Source organism: Budorcas taxicolor, chromosome 16 (genome assembly GCF_023091745.1).
Source record: "Budorcas taxicolor isolate Tak-1 chromosome 16, Takin1.1, whole genome shotgun sequence".
Classification (NCBI taxonomy): Eukaryota; Metazoa; Chordata; class Mammalia; order Artiodactyla; family Bovidae; genus Budorcas; species Budorcas taxicolor.
This window is the reverse complement of record NC_068925.1, coordinates 27,898,969-27,918,751: the sequence shown is the minus strand read 5'-3', so window position 1 is coordinate 27,918,751 and position 19,783 is coordinate 27,898,969. Positions and strand designations below refer to the sequence as shown.

General features: G+C 48.3%; 1 protein-coding gene across 1 annotated transcript in view; it reads left to right on the top strand.

The window, feature by feature from the left end:
- CAPN8 (calpain 8) overlaps positions 1-10,362 on the top strand; it is a 75,344-nt gene extending 64,982 nt beyond the window's left edge. Inside the window, exons 15-21 of the mRNA XM_052654142.1 lie at positions 1,007-1,064; positions 2,962-3,026; positions 6,432-6,500; positions 6,912-6,990; positions 7,534-7,650; positions 8,892-8,950; positions 10,336-10,362. Of these exons, the coding sequence (XP_052510102.1) occupies positions 1,007-1,064; positions 2,962-3,026; positions 6,432-6,500; positions 6,912-6,990; positions 7,534-7,650; positions 8,892-8,950; positions 10,336-10,362 (474 nt within the window). The remainder of the gene's footprint in view (positions 1-1,006; positions 1,065-2,961; positions 3,027-6,431; positions 6,501-6,911; positions 6,991-7,533; positions 7,651-8,891; positions 8,951-10,335) is intronic.
- Positions 10,363-19,783: the final 9,421 nt, after the last annotated feature.

Here is a 19,783-nt window from a genome sequence, read left to right as displayed (position 1 = left end):
AAGGTCCCATGGCGAATAAGCGGGGTAGGTATGACTGGAACCCAGATTTTAGTCTGGGGCCCCTTCTCTAAGCCTCACTGTCTCTGAGCTTCTTTCAGCATCCTGCCTGAGGTCTGTCCTCCAGCTGGTTGTTAAGGGACCAGTAATCCTGAGGCTCAGTGTTTATCCTCTGCCCCGTGCAGGTGAAGAACCCTAGTCCCCCAAATCTCTACTTCCGGGATGAGGTGGGCTTTATGTGAAATGGCAGCTCCCACAGATGCAGTGGGAGAGCGAGTGCTTTGGGGTGAGACAGACTTAGGTTTCGAATGCCAGTTCTGCCACTGGCGACTGTGAACTCCAGCAATTACATTGCAGGCAAATGGCAATTACATGGTAAAGGTATATGGCGTTTGGTGGTGGTCTGGTCGCTAAGTCATGTTCAACTCTTGCGACCCCATTGACTATAGCCCTCCAGGCTCCTCTGTCCATGGGATTTCCCAGGCAAGAATACTGGAGTGAGTTGCCTTCTCCAGGGGATCTTCCTGGCCCAGGGACTGAACCTGGGTCTCCTGCATTGCAGGCAAATTCTTTACTGACTGGGTCACCAGGGAAGCCCATATGGTGCTCCGCAGTTTACAAAGTCAGAGCTTCCTTCACCCTAACACGAGGACAGTGCTGTTGTGAGGTTTTGAGGGTGCTCCACCCCAGGCACGTGGCCGTCAGTGCCAGCTCCTTTTCTGCTTTTTGCCCGTCTTGGTCTCGGGTTGGGAAAGTCTGAGAAAGGCAGTAGATGCTGTATGCAGCCTTTTGCTATGAGTGTGCCCTGCTCACGCCATTAATATACACTTCTCACTGGGCTGTGGGGGCCCCAGAGAGGCTGTGAATTCGATTTTTTTTTTTTTAAAGCTATCATAGCCTTTTAAAAATCATAGGGTCAGTGGACCCGGTGTCTGAATCTACGTTCATTTTGTGTCTTGAAACACTCATTAAGGTCTGACATGCTTTGCATTCGGGTTCCTCTTTCTAGGATTCTGAGATCAGGGCCAGTGAACTCAGAACAGCTCTGAATGAAGTGTTTTCCAAACGTAAGTTCTTCCTGGGGGCCCTCCGCCAGTGAGGGTGGGGGTGGGCACTGGGCCAGGGGCACTGCAGATGGGGACCAGGGCCCTGATTCCATCTGGACTGAGAGAGCATCTGGCAGGTGGGAGAGGCTGGAGCAGAGGGGTGGTGGGCAGGGTGAGAGCGGGGCTGATGCTGGGGTCAGTTGGCCCTACAGCAAAGAGTCCTGAGTCCTGGCAGGAAAGAAATTGGGCTGAGAGTGATGTAAATGAAAATCTCCCACAAAATTAATAACTTGGTACTGTGGAAGCTATGCAGCTTGAAAATCCTGTTCTGTAGTGCCCCTCTGGGGAAGGCGTGTAGAGCGGAGGATTCTGCCTGTCCTCGATCATAACGGTTCTCCGTCTTCAGACTTTAGCTAAAGTCCTGAGGGCTGGCAGAGGATCAAACTTCACCCAGGCTGAGGAAAAGCATGTTCCTCTCCTATGAACTGCAGATCCATGGAGCTGGTTTCTTGCCCAGCTTGGGGATGGGCCAGGTTAAGGCTTCAGGCTGGTTGAGTGATGGACATGTTTACCCATGGCAGCCAGAAAGGGTCTGAGCATGAAGGGCACAGGGGCAAAGCCGGATGTGAGCCCACCCTGGGGCTGAGCACCTCCCTGAGGTTGAGAGCCCAGGCTTGGAGGCCCTCCCCACCCTCTGCTCCAGCTATTCCTCCTGCCTGGCAGAGAAAGAGTCCAGGGAAGTGGAGAGGGCTGCAGGGTCTTTGGTGTCTTCCTGCCTTGGCTTTCAAGTGTGAGCAAGTTGAGCATGGAGCCAGGGATGGCTGTAGATCCCAGAGATGCCTGCAATTTAGAAGTAACATTAACAGTTACTGTTTGAGAGGCTGTGTGTTGTGGTTAAAAGCTTGGGCTATGGAGCCAGATAGCCTGTGTTTAGATCCCAACTCTGCCTGGGTTCTGTGATCTTCAGCAAATTATTTAACCTCTCTGGGCCTCTGTTTCCTTATCTATAAAATGGGTATGAAGGTATTTACCACATGGGGTACAGTTCTTAGAGGGCTCCTCTGGTGGCTCAGTTGTAAAGAATCCACCTGCCAATGCAGGAGATGCAGCTTTGATCCCTGGGTTGGTAAGATCCCCTGGAGAAGGGAATGGCAAGCCACTCCAGTATTCTTGGCTGGGAAATTCCATGGATGGTGAAGCCTGGAGGGCTGCAGTCCATGCATGCATGCTAAATCACTTCAGCCGTGTCTGACTCTGTGATATTATGGACACAGGCTCCTCCGTCCATGGCATTCTCCAGGCAGGACTACTGGAGTGTGTTATCATGCCCTCTTTCCATCTTTCCAATCCAGGTATCAAGCCCATATCCCCTGAGACTCCTGCATTGCAGGCAGATTCTTTTCTGCTGAGCTACTTGGGCTGTAGCCCAAGGGGTCTCAAAAGAGCTGGACTTGATGCAGAGACTAAACAAAATAGAGTGCTTCAAACAATACCTGGCCAATAAAAAGTTAGCTGATTTATTAAGAACTTGTCATAGACCAAGCACCATGCTAAGAACTTCACTTACATTATCTAATTTTGTCACCAGTTAGCTTTGCGGGCGAGTATTATTGTTGTTCTTATTGATGGAGCAGAAAAGCACAGCTCAGAGATACTAGCTTGCTGAAGTCTGTGGCTTGTGAGTAGCAAAGCTGAGATTCTGACACTGAATCCTGAGGCCAGCATCCACCTCTGGGACTCCAGGGGGCCTCTTCCCAGGAGCCCGCCACCAAGCTCACTTGTTTATGTGGAGCTCACATTTGGCTCTGTACTCTGGCTGGTGTCTTTGGTGGCCTTCTACCAGGGCGATTATTTCCCATGCCTTCAAATGATCCTGACTCTGCCCTCCCCCCCCCCCCCTTTCTATTTAAATATTTAGGAACAGACGTCAAATTTGATGGATTTGACATCAACACTTGTAGAGAGATGATCAGCCTGATGGATGTATCCTTTAAATGTCACATTATTTTTACTTTGATCCTGGTTTTCTTGACTCCTCCACCTGAGATGGAGGCAGGGGAAAGAGAGAGAAGGGAACCAGCATTTTCTGAGCATATGGCAGCTACATGCCTGAGCTGGAAAGAAAAATCATCTCATTTTTGCTCTTCAGTAAGCCTGAGATGCTCTCTGTTTCACAGGTGAAGAAACTGAGGTGTGCCATGTTTAAATGACTTGTTTAAAATCCTCTTTTTTTTGGTGTTTCACATTTTTTTTTCATTTTCACCAAGAACTTAATTTTTTTATTGTGGCATAATTGCTTTCCAATGTTGTGTTGGTTTCAGCTGTATAATAATGTGAATCAGTCATAATTACATATATATCCCCTCCCTTTTGAACGTCCACCCTACCCCAATCCCACCCCTCTAGGTCATCACCGAGCACCATGCTGAGTTCCCTGTGCTGTCCAGCAGCTTCCCACTAGCTATCTGTTTTGCACATGGTAGTGTATACATATCAATAATTCAGAGATAGCAAAAATGGCATTTGTGGCCTTCCTCCCACTTATCATAGCATTCCTCCCACGGGGCTCGGTTCCTCTCTTTCCTCTCCCTGGCTCTCTCCATCCCCATCTGTCTCTGTCTCCCATCCTTGACACCAATTGTTGAGAATTTGATCACACAGGATAAACCTGTTTGTTTGCTCTGACCTGATTTGACCCTTGTTCTATGTTGAAGAATGAGAAAGAGATTTGGGGAGGAATGGAGAAGGTTAGGGCATTCTAGACGGAAGGAAAACCTTGAGCGCAGAGTGGGGAAGGGCAGGGCACCCCTTCCTTGAAACTTGGTCTTGGGTGGGTCCAGGTTACCGTGTCCCATGGTGCTGCTGGTGAAGGCGATTTCTTTGGAAACTGGAGCTTTGGAGAATGTACTTCAGCTCTGGGGGCTTCATCTGTGATGAGATATGATGACCTCTGGGGTGGGAGGATTGAGTTGTACTTGCCCTGTGGCCATGCACAGAGGGCTTGGACAGCTGGCTTGAGTGTGCTGACCTCTACTGGGGGTGTCAACCATGGAGAGCTGGTTCTATCCTTGTGGTCCTGGACTTTCAGATGCTGGGCCTGCCCAGCCCTGTGGGCTTCTTTGAGGCCAGTGTGGTCCTTCAGTGAGGTCCATGTTTAAGAAGCCATGGGCCATGAAGAACTGTTAACGGTTGATTCATTTTTTGCAAACAGTCATTGATTTCTGAGTCATTCTTCTTAAACTTGCCTGTGAACTTTCATTTAGATTTGAGGGTGACCTTGTGGTCCCTCAAACATTATTCCCAGGGGTGTTTGCATTTTCATGGCTCTAAGAGGACTGTGACTCAATCATTCTTCAAGAGCATCTGTTTCACCATTTAGATGCTTAGGGGGCAGTGGTTTTGAACCAGAAAATACAGCAGAACTGCCCATGGTGGAAGTTGCTCAGTTGTGTCTGACTCTTTGTGACCCCAGGGACTATACAGTCCATGGGATTCTCCAGGCCAGAATACTGGAGTGGGTAGCCATTTCCTTCTCCAGGGGATCTTCCCAACCCAGGGATCGAAGCCAGGTCTTCCACATTGCAGGTGGATTCTTTACCATCTGAGGCACAAGGGAAGCCCCATGGAACCTTGTGTAGCTTTTTGCGTATTTTTGCTCAGTCATTCAGTGGCGTCTGACTCTGCAACCCCTTGGACTATAGCCCACCAAGCTCCTCTGTCCATGAGATTTCTTCAGGCAAGAATACTGGAGTGGGAAGTGATTTCTTCTTCCAGGGGAGCTTCCCGATTCAGGGATGGAACCCATGTCTCCTGTGTCTCCTGAACTGCAGGTGGATTCTTTACCTGTTGAGCTATCGATATCGAGACATAATTCACATACCATCCCATGTACCCATTTAAAGGGTACAGCTTCATGGTTTTTTTTAGTATATTCACAGAGTTGTGCAACCACCACCATCCATTTTAGAGCTTTTTATCACCCCTAAAAGGAACTCTGCACCCATATTTGCAGTCATTCACCTTTCCGCTCAACAACCCCAAACCCTCTGCCGTACTATCACTTTCTGTCTCTATAGATTTGCCTATTCCGGATATTTTCATGTTAATAGAATCGTATAGCATGTAGTCCAGTGTAGCATGTATCAGCACTGAAAAATCATGGAGTTTTAAAAATCCAGTTGCCTGGGTCTCACTCCTGGAGATGCTGATTCAGGGCATTTGGGACAAGGCCTGGGAGTCGGCAGCTTCATCTGGAATTGAGGATATGTTGGTGCTCCGAGACAGTGCTTTGGAACAGACAGGAGATCCAAGTTCTGGCCCTACTACAGTTATTGAATACTGTGAACCTCATGTATTCTCCTGGAAAATGGGATAACAGAATGTAGCTCCTGTAGTTTTGTGAGGCTGAAATGAGATACAAGTATACACAGGTCTGGCTAGACCATAGTGTTAGCCCTCTTTGTGGATTACTATCCTCAGGTATGTTGGTAGACATATTAGTGAGGATTGGAAGGTTGTGGTGCATCCGACACTCAGCATAGATTGTGGAGATAAAAGACACAGACTTTCTTAAAGGGTGAGGTTTACAGTCTTGAGTGCAAACATGACTTTTTGTTTGGCTAGTTGAAGGAGGTGAGAATGATGGTCTGTTTCAGAATTTTAACACCTGAGTTGTAACACGCTGGTGTCTATTGATTAATTGGGATGGCTGAGAAAAGGGTAGTTTCAAAGAGACTGAACTTCACAAACAGTTCAAAAGCACCCCCCAGGTCTAGCCCAGTGCTTAATCAGTATTCACTGGACACAGAGGATTGCACAGAACCCCTGGCCCATTTTGGCTGAGCCAGCTGTCCTGCTCGGACCATGTCCCAGGATCCCTGGGAATCAATGGTGAGAAGCTCAGAGCCTCTTCAAAGCACCAGACAAATATGTGTAGACTGTGTGTGGCTAAGAATCCCAATCCCATGCTCCTGAGGACTCTTCTGGTACCATTTTGCCATCAACTCTAATATCAATGGCAGACATTTAAATCTGGAAGAGAATTTACTACAGATTATTTAGCTCCACCCTCTCAAAATCCCACGGTGATGAGGATGCTGAACACTAAATGAATGATATTGTAGGAGGGCTTTAGGCTCCTGACTTGCCCTTAGCCCCTAGCTCTGTGCCTGACCTCAAACAAGGGCCTTTGTGAGCATTTGACTTCTTTAATCTTTATTTGAACTTGTCTCCCACCAATCCTTCCCACCATGACTCCCAGGGCCCTGCTTACTGCAGACATGGATGTTCACTGAGGTCTTAAGACACTCACTGTGCAAGGTCACAGAGAATGTGATCCATAAAGCATGTGGAAACTGGGCTTGATCGTGTTGGCCTTAACCCGCCTAGAGCAATGGGACAGGCTCCCTGGAACTGGTGGAATTCAAGACGCTCTGGTTGAAGATCCAGAAGTATCTGGTAACCCGTTTCTCCCTGTTGGGTAACCTCTGGGCTCTGGTCACTCTCCTCTGTTCTCTTTCTAGCACCTTGCCCTTCCTGACACCCATTTCTGATCAGTTTCCTGCACTGGTCTAACCAGATCCTTCATCATGGTCAAAGAGAACACCAGACCTGGACACATTGTCCAGGAAGGACTAAGCAGGCCCCTGCACCAGTGCCGCCAGCGGAAGTCCCACTGTTCACAGAGCACAAGGACTACCACTGGCTCTCAGCACAAGCTCCTATTTTTGTTCTGGAGACTTCTTGGGAGGAATCAGTGAAGCCTCTGAGGGTGTCCCTGGCCTCTTGAGGAAGCAGTGGGGTAGAGGGAGATGGTTCTGCAGGGGCTGCAAGCAGTTGTTTTCACCTGGAATTTTTCTCCTGCTTTAGGCGATCTTTCAGGAGACCGATCATAACCACTCGGGGACTATCGATGCCCATGAGATGAGGACAGCCCTCAAGAAGGCAGGTGAGGACACATCCCGCAGGGAAGATCCTGAGACCAGGATGTGCTCATTGAAAATGTGCTTAATATGGTGGTGGTTGCTAATGGCCAACAGTGGTAATTACCTTGTGCTGGATGTCTGTGTGATAACAAAGATGTGTTGAGTACCTTCCTTATCTGGGGAGCAGGGAATGCTGCTGGATTCTTTAGACTTTTTCCAAGGACTTTGCCTGTTCCTGGGAAGGTGACAGCAATCACAGGACTGGGCTGTGAAGGGGATGGGCAGGAGAGGCAGTCCCTTCACCTTCCCTGTTTTTTTTTTTTTTTTTTTGCTATGGTCCATGTGATGCAAAGCTAAGTTAGTGCTGGAGCTCCAGGCCTATTTTTGGACCAGGGAGTGGGGTTCATCCTGTTGAGGATTTTCTAAAAGGAAACTGATCTGATGACCAGAATCCTCTGGAATCCTTTGAAGGGGGCAGCATCAGGCGAGAGTTAGCCCTGAATTCTGTTGGAGATAGAACTGAGGCCCCCATTCCATCTATGACCCTGGCCCCCCTCTGCCCACAGGTTTCACCCTCAGTGACCAGGTCCAGCAGACCATCGCCATGCGGTATGCATGCAGCAAGCTCACCGTGGACTTTGACAGCTTCATTGCTTGTATGATCCGTCTGGAGACCCTCTTCAGTGAGTCATGCTCTCCTTTAAGTGAAAGTGTTAGTTGCTCAGTGGTGTCTGACTTTTTGCAACCCCATGGACTGTAGCCCACCATACTCCTCTGTCCATGGGATTTTCTAGGCAAAAATACTGGAATGGGTTGCCCGTTTCTTCTCTAGGGGTTCTTCTCAACTCAGGGATCAAACCGGGGTCTCCTACATTGCAGGCAGTTTCTTTACCATCTGATCCACCAAGGAAGCCCCCTCACCCCCACCCTGACCCATCCCACTTCTCCTGAGGTATAGGAAGGAGCAGGGGGCAGGGCCAGAAGGCAGAACCAGAAAGGCTTAGGTAATTGTGGCATCCTTGAGGGAGGGGCAGCAGAAACTGAAGGGGCTGAGGAAGCTGGCCATGCCCAAGGTGTTGCCTTCTCTGGGAGATTTTTGTGCACCTAGTGTGTGCAGTCACTGCAACAAATGAATGAGTCCTGCAATGGTCCTTAAATGGCTTTTGGTATCTGTTCGCATCGATGGGAATCATATTGAGAGCAGGTATCACCTCCCAGAGAGGGAATAGGGGTCTCCTTCTGGGAGGCTGTGGATAGTCTTCTTCCAGGCTTATGCTGTAATGCTGTGCTTAGCCCCTCAGCTGTGTCTGACTCTGCGACCCCATGGACTGTAGCCCACCAGGCTCCTCTGTCCTTGAGACTTTTCAGGCAAGAATACTGGAGTGGCTTGCCGTTTCCTCCTCCAGGGGATCTTCCTGACGCAGGAATCAAACCTTCATCTCCTGCATTGCAGGCAGATTCTTTACCCACCCAGCCATGGAGAAAGCCTCATGCGTATGCTAATATATCCTATTAAGGGAGGGAGTTTGGGGAAAGGTCAGGCAGCCAGAGGCGAAGCTTCGCCTCTGGATTACTCACACTTGGGGCAACCACCCCCATTCCATGACCCCAGCCCCCACCCCTGTTGAAAGAATTGCAAGTTTCTAGAGCTCTGGGTGTGCAGATGGCAAAAGGAACTTCTCTGCTCACAACTGGAAGTTTGTCTCATTGGGCGAGTGGACATCTGCTGCCAGAAGCCCATTGCTCTGGGCACTGGGTCCAGATCTAGGCTTCCGGGGCCCCGGAAGCCAGGGGGAAGCTGGAGAGGGTGTGGGAGATGGAGGGAGGGTGCCAGGTGGGTGTGGGGTGGACAGAGGCAGCTCTCCGGCTGTTCCAAAGTCCAGGAGCGTCCTTATCTGACTTCATTCCTTCTCTGGCTTTCTAGAACTGTTCAGACTTCTGGACAAGGACCAGAATGGCATTGTCCAGCTCTCTCTGGCTGAGGTACGTAGTTTTGGTAAACTGCTTGCTTGTGGTACTTGAAAATTCTTGGGTGGTATTGCTGCCAAGCGCTGTTTATTCGCACTGGCTTATCTTATTTCTTTGTGGAAACAATGCTTGTTCTGTGACAGGCATTTCTGGGAGGAGTATGATTGTCATCAATTATATCTCAGATCACTTCAAGGATGCAAGCTCTTATTAATTTGGATGAAATTGGGGGTGGTGGGTACAGTTTAAAACGCCTAACTTCTCAGGCAGAAGGTCTTTGATTGACATATAGAAGGAAATCAGAAACAAAGAATTAAATTGCAGCAAGGTAGAGTAGATGCTGAAGTTCCAATACTTTGGCCACCTGATGCGAAGAGCCAACTCATTGGAAAACACCCTGATGCGGGGAAAGATTGAGGACAGGAGAAGGGGGCATCAGAGGATGAGATAGTTGGATGGCATCACCAACTCAATGGATGTGAATCTGAGCAAACTCTGAGAGTTGGTGATGGACAGGGAAGCCTGGCGTGCTGCAGTCCATGGGGTCAAAAAGAGTCGGACACAGCTGAGTGAACAGCAACAAGAGCAGATGCAAAATAAATGGGTGTAAATTATTGCGTACAAGGCCCATCATATCTTACGCAGAGAACACCATGCCCTTCCCCTGTGGAGGGCTGCAGCCTGGGCAGCAGGGCCTTTACTGGCCTGTGGAGATGCAGGTGTGGGCATGTCCTGAGGATTCAGGGGTGGGCCATTGCCCTTGACCTGCTTCTCAGGCAGAAGAGCTAGAGCACCGGCTTATTCCTGGTCCTGCCTAGCTGTCTGGGTACAAGCACTTCTATTCTGCCCTAGAATGGCAGTGTTGCTGATCCCTTTCCAGTGATCTAGGGAAGGCCTTTCTAGAAGCACATTAGGCTCAATCGAGTTGAACCTGAAATTTTTGGAAGTCCCTGTGGGGCTAAGGGCTTCCCTGGTGGCTCAGAGGTTAAAGCGTCTGCCTGCAATTCAGGAGACCGGGGTTCGATCCCTGGGTTGGGAAGATCCCCTGGAGAAGGAAATGGCAACCCACTCCAGTACTCTTGCCTGGAGAATCCCATGGAGGGAGGAGCCTGGTAGGCTAGTCCATGGGGTTGCAAAGAGTCAGACACGACTGAGCGACTTCACTTTGCTTTGCTTTGCTTTGTGGGGCTAAGCTTTTCCTAAGACATATTTCTGTGGGGCTCTGACTGGGGAGCAGTGACTTAGTGAAGGGCTTCCTTGCTTACTCTTATGGAGCGAGGCACTTCCTGGGGAAGGAGCTAGAGCAAGTCACACCCATGTGAAGCTGGAGAACATCGCTGGTGCAATCACACCAGCTCCCAGAGGACCCCTGAACTTACTTCTATCTCCTTCTTTTTCAGTGGCTGTGCTGTGTGTGCTTGGTCTGACCCAGGGTTTTGGTCATCGGTGATGCTCCATGACAACCTGCCTGCATCTTTTCTCCCCTTCTTTGCAGTTTTGTGAACTTTTATCCTTAAGGGGGCATTCATTAACTTTTCATCTCTTTCTTGTTGTTTACTGTTTCCTGAAATCCTGGCCTGTCTCACCGGAGCAATCAGGGAGTCTGAAGTCTCTTTCAACAGCATTTACACTGGTCCCAGGGCACCATGGAGGGACAGAAATTGATTAAAGTTGTGGGCCAAAAGGGTTTCTGCCTTTCTCTATTGATACACAATCTGGGGGTTGCTCTGGGGTGTTCCTACTTTAGGAAACAAGATGTCCGTGAGAAATGACGAGTCATTTCTTACAGCCCAAAGCTGCTGCAAGATGAGAAATGTGGGTGGATCTTGGAGAAAAGGCCTGCTACAGATTCAGCTGCCTCCGGGGACCACCTGCAGGAGAGGAGCTGCTCCCCACCCTTCTGAGATAGGTGCTGGGATGAGCTGCAAGGGGAGGAGTTCTTTCTTCTCCACTTGCAGATGGAGAAATTGCTACATTGCAAGTCAGCATTGCCCAAGGGAAAGGAAAAGAAGGGAAAATTCTTGCTGCGGGGAATTCTTACCTGAGGGGAGATGAGGTTCAGGTTAGTTTTGCTCACAGTGGAACAGGAGGATCTTTGTTATTGGTAAGAAAATAGATGCCATAGCCCAGCGTCCTGATGGGCACTTGGGGACGGAGCCGGCTCTCGCGCACTGACTGTGGAAATGAAGTATAAAGGAAGATGAATGTCTTAGTCTATTTGGGCTGCGCTCGCAAATACCAGAGACCAGGTGGCTTATAAAACACAGACATTTATTTTCTCACAGTTCTGGAGGCTAGAAGTCTGAGATTGGTGCAGCACACTTGGGTTCTGGTGAGATCTCCTTCTGGGCTACAGATTGTGGACTTCTCATTGTGTCCTTACACCGCAAGAGCAGAGGGGAGGCAGGCTCTCAGTCGTGACTCTTGTAAAGGCACTAATCCTAATCCTGTGGACAGAGGAGCCTGATGGGCTAGCAGTCCATGGGGTCACAAAGAGTCGGACATGACTGGGCTACTAACCCTTCAATCCCATTCATGAGGGCCCCACCCTCATGACCTTACGTGTGTGTGTGTGTGTGTGTGTGTGTGTGTGTGTGTTAGTCGCTCAGTTGTGTCTGACTCTTTTGTGACCCCATGGACCATAGCCTGCCATGCACCTCTGTCCATGGAGTTCTCCAGGCAAGAATACTGCAGTGGATTGCCATTCCCTTTTCCAGGGGATCTTCCTGACCCAGGGATTGAATCTGGGTCTCCTGCATTGCAGGCAGATTCTTTACAGTCTGAGCCACCAGGGAAACCCCGATCTTACTTAACTAACCCTAAGGGTCGGACACGACTGAGCGACTGAACTGAACTGAATTATAACCTACAGTCCGACATCCTAAAACTACCCACAGTGTGGTGTGGGGTTTCAACATCTAAATCTGAAGAGGGCACAACCATTCAGTCCACTGCAGTGAGCTACTGGAGAGAAAACACATACTCACACCTTGGTCTCGGTAGTAGTCTGATTAAGGGTTAGTATTTGACCTCTATAAATGCAACTGGATGAATCTTCTTTATAGGAACATGACTTACAAGTATGGAGTAACACAAGTCAAGATTTTTTTTTAAAAAAATGAAGTATAGTTGATTTACAAGATTGTATTAGCTCAGGTGTAAGGCAAAATGATTCAATTATATATATATATATATTCAGATTTTTTTCTATTATAGGTTATTACAAGATATTAAATACAGTTTCCTGTACTATACAGTAAATCCTTATTGCTTATCTATTTTATGTAAAATAGTTTGTTAACCCCAAATTCCTAATTTTTCTCTCCTCACCACCCTTTCCCCTTTGGTAAGCATAAGTTTGTTATCTATGTCTGTGAGTCCATTTCTGTTTTGTATATTATTTTTTAAGTTTCCACATATAAGTGATATATAATATTCGTTCTTCTTTGTCTGACTTACTTCACTTAGTATGATATTAGGTCCATCATGTTACTGCAAATAGCATTATTTCATTATTTTTATGGCTGAGTAATATTCCAGTGTATATATGTGTGTGTGTATACATATATATATAAAATACATGTATATGTGTATATACCACATTTCCTTTATCCATTCATCTGTAGATGGAGACTTGGTTTGTATCTGTGTCTTGACGATTGTAATCTTTTCAAGTTAGTGTTCCAATTTTTTTCTGGATATATACCCAGGACTGGAATTTCTAGATCACATGGTAGCTCTATTTTTGGTTCTTTAAGAAGACTTCATACTGTTTTCCATAGTGGCTGCACCAGTTTACATTCCTGCCAACAGTGTGGGAAGGTTCCCTGTTCTCCACACCCTCTCTAGCATTTATTGTTTGTAGACTTTTTGATGATGGCCATTCTGACTGACCACCGGTCAGCTTTACTACTGCCTTCGACTCTCCCAAGGCCCGGGGGGAAGTGGGGGTGGGCCCTTAAGTGAAGGGGATGCTAGGAGCTCTGGGACCTCACTTCTAGGGAGAGGCTTTGGGATGGCGCCCCTGTGGAGAAAGCTCAGTTCATTGGAGGGTGGAGAAGGAGCTCTAGTTGATTGGCGGCCTGTGGGTCCCAGAAGGAAAGAGGCCCTTCCTCGTCCAGTCAGAGGTATGCGGGAGTGTTCATCACCAGAGCTGCCATCAGCAGGACCCAGGAGGTGTTATGTCCAATTGCCTGCCCCGTCAGCCCAACTGGTGTTAGTCTGATGCTCACTGATCAGGTACAGGTCCCTGTCCCACCCTATTTAGAAATAAAGTGCTACCCTGTATAGCACAGGGAACTATATTTAGTATCCTGTGATAAACCATAATGGAAAAGAATATGAAAAAGAATATATACATGTATAACTGAATCACTTTGCTGTAAAGTAGAAATTAACCCAATATCATAAATCTACTGTACTTCAATAAAATAAATTAAAAAAATATAAAGTGCTACGAAGCAATTCTAATATTTTACATATAGCATGGCTGCCTAAATGAAAAGTACTGTGTTATAATCGACTTGCAACAGTTAGCTTTATTTTGAAGGCTTACAGGCTACTTTAGGGGATAGTTTGCTAACCAAAAAACATATACTTTCAATACAAAATGGATTTGCTTTAGGGGTCTTGGGTCCCAGGTAAGGTTTTTCCTGAAGACTTCTTACCAATACAGCCCACGAGGCCAGTTAAGGATCTTAACACCGCATAGATTTCCTGTTAAACATTTGAGAGTTTGCTTCATGCTCCGTTCTTTCCACTGGGTTAAGGCAGTGGAGCTGCTGCATTTTGGTGTGGCCTTGTCACGCCCCAGATGTGGCTGTGTCTCAGGAAAGCTCAGCCCCTCCTGAATGGTGGCTCCTGGATGGATTCCCCAGGGAGGCTCCTCTGGCTTCCCGCACTCCCCACACGCTGTTGCTTTAACGTGGTTCATGGCTTCCCTGTTGCCATGGGTGGTCCGTGAATGCAGAGTGTTCCCAGTTCGCCCAGAGCCTAGTACAGTGCCCATGCAGAATAGGTGCTCAGTGAATGAAAACCGTGTCCTTTCCTTTGCAAATGAGGAGGCTCTGTAGCTTGGGTCCCACTTGGTTTCCCCAGTAGACACTGGGTCTGCACAGGTCCCTCACAACGGTTTCCAGCAGCAGAAGCCCTAGGGGGACTGCTGATATTTGGATTAGAGCCAGCCTCTGTGGGTGGGTGAAGGGCTGGGCGGATGGGAAGAAGATGTGTCCCCTTGCGGGGGGAGTCCCTTGATGAGCTGCTCCCCGCCCCCACCGCATACAGATTCAGGGCAAGGAGTAGAGGGAGCTGTTGCCACCAGTGACATGGCCGCCTCCTGTGATTTGTGCAAAGAATCTGTGGGGGCTCTTGGGTCCCCCACTTTCTGGAAGGACAGGGAAGTGGCTCAGTGGAGGCTCAAGATAGCCTGGGAGGCAGCTGTGGGGCTTGGGTGATCCTCCCTCCCTTCCTATCCATCCTCCCCCGCCTACAGAGCCCTGTCATCTCTCAAAGGCAGAGTTTGTTTCCTCATTAGTGAATGCGGAGACACACATGCCCCATGCAGCCCCCAGACTCAACTGAGACCTTGGGGAACAGGGAACCTGATGATGGGGTGGGAAGCAGTCAGGGTGTAGCAAATTTTCTGGGTAATTCCACTCTAGCAAGGCATCTCTAGCAAGTCCGCTTTCCTGCGAGAGCTCAGGGCCTCGCGTTATGTGAGCTTTCTCTCACATCACGTGCCCAGGTAAGGCTTTTGGTGGTTATGCACAATTGCAGAAGCCACGTTGAGCAGGGTTGAGAGAACCCGGGCAGTGGCCCTGCCACATGTGGCAGGGGCTCTTCCCACCAAGGTCCTGATAGCATCCTATCGGGTCGCAGAGCATCCTGTGCCTCCTGCCGTTGTAGCTGGTGGAGGCCCCCGCCCTGCCCAGTGCTCCCGTCGCTCCTCTCTGCCTCCCTAATACCAGCCACTCCTCTGGGCTGGGGCAGCGGGGCCACAGAACAGAGTCCTCCCTTCCTTGGTCAGCTGTGCTCAACCTGCCGAACTAGGGCCGGCTTCTTTCCTCTCACTCCAAGCTTCAGGTTGTCTAGCCTCTCAGATGCCCAGCGTTTTCAGCTTTAGATGTCCCAGTTTCTCATCCTGTGATTGCTTCTGCTCTGGCTTCAGGACACAGCCACCCCCTGCACCAGCCATGCGTCTCTATGCTTCTCTTATGGGGGGGCCCCATTTCCCAATTGTCATCTCCCTTCGTACATGAACTGTTCCCTTTGATTGAGGGGCTGGGCCAACCTGGAGAGCTCACATGCTTGACAGTGAACAGTCAAGACCCTCTGCCCCAAGGCCATTTTCTGCACTTCAGAGCAGACAGTGTCCGGAAGGACCTCATGAGGGAGCGCTTGCCCGCTTTGTTCTGTTCCTCAGCTCTGGGTTACAGGTGGGGCGATGGGAAGCCCGTCTGTGTGATACGGACAAGGATGGAGACACGCAGCCTGGATTCCACCTCCATCAGCTCTGTCTGATGCACACCTGTCAGGTCTGCGAAAAGGAAGCAGCGGTCACTTAACCGGGCTTCCCTGGTGGCTCAGAGGTAAAGAATCCACCTGCAACGCAAGAGACTTGAGTTCATTCCCCGAGTTGGGAAGATCCCCTGGAGGAGAGCATGACAACCCACTCCAGTACTCTTGCCTGGAGAATCCCATGACGGAGGAGCCTGGCAGGCTACAGTTCATAGGGTCGAATGAGTCAGACACATCTGCGCACATGCACAGTCACTTACTAGTGGCAGCTGCATGGAGACAGAGGGCCCCTCAGTGGGGGAAAGGGTGATGATTTGGAGTTTGCAAGTCATCAAGACAGATGTCAGCTCCTTACAATTTTGGGAGGCCTGTGCTTGTTTCACCAGTTGATTAAACATAGGGCTGTATGGGGGATGGAAATAAGAGAGGAACACTGTCCCACACTGACCTTCACGGAGTTATGAAGGTCTCATGAAGGCCAGTGATGCTTCTCCCAGCTCCCTTCTGTGCCTGGTGCAGAGCCTGGGGGGCAGGCATGTGGGGACACCTGGCAGTTTACTGCCTTCTGCTGAAACTTGCTTTTTCTTTTTGAAAAATTTTATATTCATTATATTCACATTCTTATATTTTATAAATTTACTTCTATTAAAATGATTTTATGTTATTTATTATCCATTTATGTATTTTATGTTATAAATTATTGATATATAAATATTAAGATACATAATAAATATCAACTGTATACTGAAGTCTCATGTATTATTCATTAGAGTGAATAATTTTTAATATTTTACCATATCTGTTTTATCATTTTTTTACTGAAGAAGTTTTTGTTAATCACAGGTTTCATGACATTTTATTCTCTGCTACGCATCTCTAGCAAAGGACATTATTACACAGCCACAATACTGTTATCCAACCTAACAAAATTAGCAATAATTCTCAGTCACATCTTATAACCAACCTATACCCACATTTTCTTGATTGACTTTAAAATGTACTTTTACAGTTGGTTTATTAAAGTGGGAATTCAACCAAGGTCCTCATTTTACCAGTTTTGACCTACAGCCATGTTCCCTTTCTTTGAGGTCTTGAATGACTGATACATAATTGCAGTTTTAGGGAAGAAGGTTGGTAATATGAATTGGCAGTCTCTTGCTTCTCAGTCTAATTAAATCTCTTGCAGAGTGCCCATCCTCTCCAGCTTCCTCCCTCTCCCCAGGAGCATGCAGGATGGTTTGTAGGGACTGGGATCTCAGAAAAGGGCGTCTAGTGTTCCCTGCACTGTGGCTGCCATCCAAGCGCACCCGGTCTTGCAGGTGGCATCTCTTGCTGGTGGCCCTTTGGCTCCACGATCACCTAGGCAGGAACCTCCCTTCTGGGCCTTACCTGTGCTTTTGTTCAAGTTGTCTTGTTCTCTGACCCCAAGGTTCAGCCAGTTTCCTAGAGTCCATGCACCAAGGCACTCCTTTCAGCCAGTGGTCTGGGCAGTACTTGTCCTGACCCTGAGGATACCAGGCTCTGGGGAGGCAATGGGTGGGCACTGTAGACCAGCAATCTGCCTCTGAGTATTCACAGAGGGGAATGGCTCTGTTAGTAAAATCACAGGAAAGCACAAGGGAATTCTCTGGGGTTTAGAAGGCACGGTGATTCCATGTGGAGTGTAAGCCTTCAATTTTGGTTTGTTGAATTGAATTCAACAAGGAAGAGAAGATTAGGAGATGAGAGACATTATCTGGTGATGAAATTCAAGCCAAAATGTCCCTGTAGTCAGTTACTCTGTTCATGGTCTGGCAGGGGGGATTGGCAGGCAGCTCGTTCCAGAGCCTCACAGACACTTAAGCGTGGATTTTCAAGGTGGGCTTTCCTGGTGGGCATGAGGGGCTTCTATTTGGTCCCTAGGCCCCTCCTGGAGACCTGGAGTGGAATCCCCTCAGCCTTCTGAGGGCAGTGGGGTGGGCGCTCAGGAGGTGGAGCCACGCTCTTCAGTCTACTCACTAATTCAATCAGTGACTGTCTAAAGCACCAACTACAAGTCAGGATCAGTGCTCACCTAGGGAGTTGTAGTGGGGTTGGGTGGGGGTGAAGTGAGGTGGGCAGTGCAAATATGAGTAACAGAGGTTTCTGCCTGCCAGAAGCTTACAGGCGAACGGGGGAGTCAGAGTCACACACAACTAACAACAATTTAAAACAGTGTAACATCACTGCTGGAGGAGGTACAGAAAAGTCAGGCCACAAGAGAAGAGAGGTCAGTGCTGTTTCAGGAGAGGGAGCAGGCTTCCTGAGAGATGGATAGGAACTGAGCAGCTAGGACTTCATTCATTCATTCATTTGGTAAATATTAAGCATAGTTATTTACTATTCTAGTATATATATATGTATATATGTACAGATATGTACACATATATGGCACTAGGTCACTCAATTGTGTCCGACTCTTTGTAAGCCCATGGACTGCAGCCCGCCAGGATCCTCTGGTCATGGGATTCTCCAGGCAAGAATACTGGAATGGGTTCCCATTTCCTTCTCAAGTACATATATATACATATATATGTATATATATATACACACACACTATTCTAGGTATATATAGTCAAAGCTATGTTTTTTTCAGTAATCATGTATGGATGTGAGAATTGGACCATAAAGACAGCTGTGCACTGAAGAATTAATGCTTTTGAACTGTGGTGCTGGAGAAGACTCTGAGAGTCCCTTGGCCAGCAAGGAGATTAAACCAGTCAATCCTAAAGGAAATCAATCCTGAATATTCATTGAAAGGTTGATGCTGAAGCTGAAGTTCTAATCTTTTGGCCACCTGATGTGAAGAGCTGATTCATTGGAAAAGACCCTGATGCTGGGAAAGATTGAGGGCAGAAGGAGAAAGGGACGACAGAGGATGAGATGGTTGGATGGCATCACTGACATGGACGTGAGTTTAAGCAAGCTCCAGGGGAGAGTGAAGGACCAGGAAGCCAGGAGTGCTGCAGTTCATGGGGTCACAAAGAGTCGGACATGACTTAGCGACTGAACAACAATAACTATTCTAGGTATTATGCAGGCACCTGTCAGCGAGAGGGAAAGGCATTCCAGCTGGAGGGAAAGGCATGAGGCAAGGGAACAGCATAGGAAAAGACAGCCTGTTTGGAGAGGCCTGGGCTCTTCTGGAAGATTCGGGGCTTTGCTATGACACTGAGGCCATCACTGCACCCCCACAGGACCTCCTGGGCCAGAAAGCAGCCACCTTCCTTGCTCATTCCTGTCTTCTGAGCCATGATCCTGCAAGGGGTGGGGGGCACTTTGCCTTTCTACATCACAGGGAAAGAATTTCAGGCTATTCCCCAGAGAGGGCAGGATTCTTGGCCTCCTGAGGTTCAGTTGTGGGGTAACAGCCACTCTCTCTGCTCCCAGAACCAGAGGCACCCCCGGAGCTCTTTGGGCAGTGGAGAGCCACCTTCTGTGGCTGCTGTCCAGCACTGGGTCAGAGGACCTTGATGTACAGCCTGCCGTGGCCTCTGCAGCTGTGTTCTCACCACCCAGGGTGAAGATGAGAGGGCCAAGCCCCAGAAAGCCCCTGAAGGAGGCAAGAAACATTCCTCTGGAGCTGAAAGCAAGGACGAAGGAAGTGCAGCCAGCTTCCCACTTCCACCTGCACTCCTGAAACATTTACTACTAATTAATTTCTGAATTACACAACAATGCACTTCCTAATTACTCAGGGGAAGCACTAGAAGCTATAAAGGGGTCGTTATTTATTGCACAAGTGATTCTAATAGATGTTCTTCCAGAAATGAGAGAAAGATGGAGGGGCAGGGTGGAGGAAGGAGGGGGTGGGGAGAGAGAGAGAGAGAGAGAGAGAGAGAGAGAGAGAGAGAGAGGTTGACTATGGATCAATTGAAACAGAAGGAACGCCTGGGTGGCAGGGTCCTCCTAGTCTCAGAGGCTGGTTGTCATCTGGAAGAGCAGAGTTGTCTGGGGAACCTCAACAACCCTTTGAGGAGACATGCAGACGTCTCTGGGCTCAGAAGGAAGCTTCCTCGGGAGCCCTGCCAACTGTGCAAACACCAACACAGAAATGTAAATAATAACACGCAGACAGGATGCAAACGTAATTATAGCTGAACATTACGAGGAGAGACTCACTGGGGACTGGCCACGTTTTCACGTCTGAGAGTCGCATTTTGCATTGTGGTGATTAAAGCAGACCAATTTTTTTTCATTTTGTTTTTACTGCCACATGGATTTTTTTTTTAATACTAGGTTGGATAGTACATTAAAACAAGTAAATAGCTTTCATTCATATTGTTTTGGAATAGATGGATTATCACATGTCTA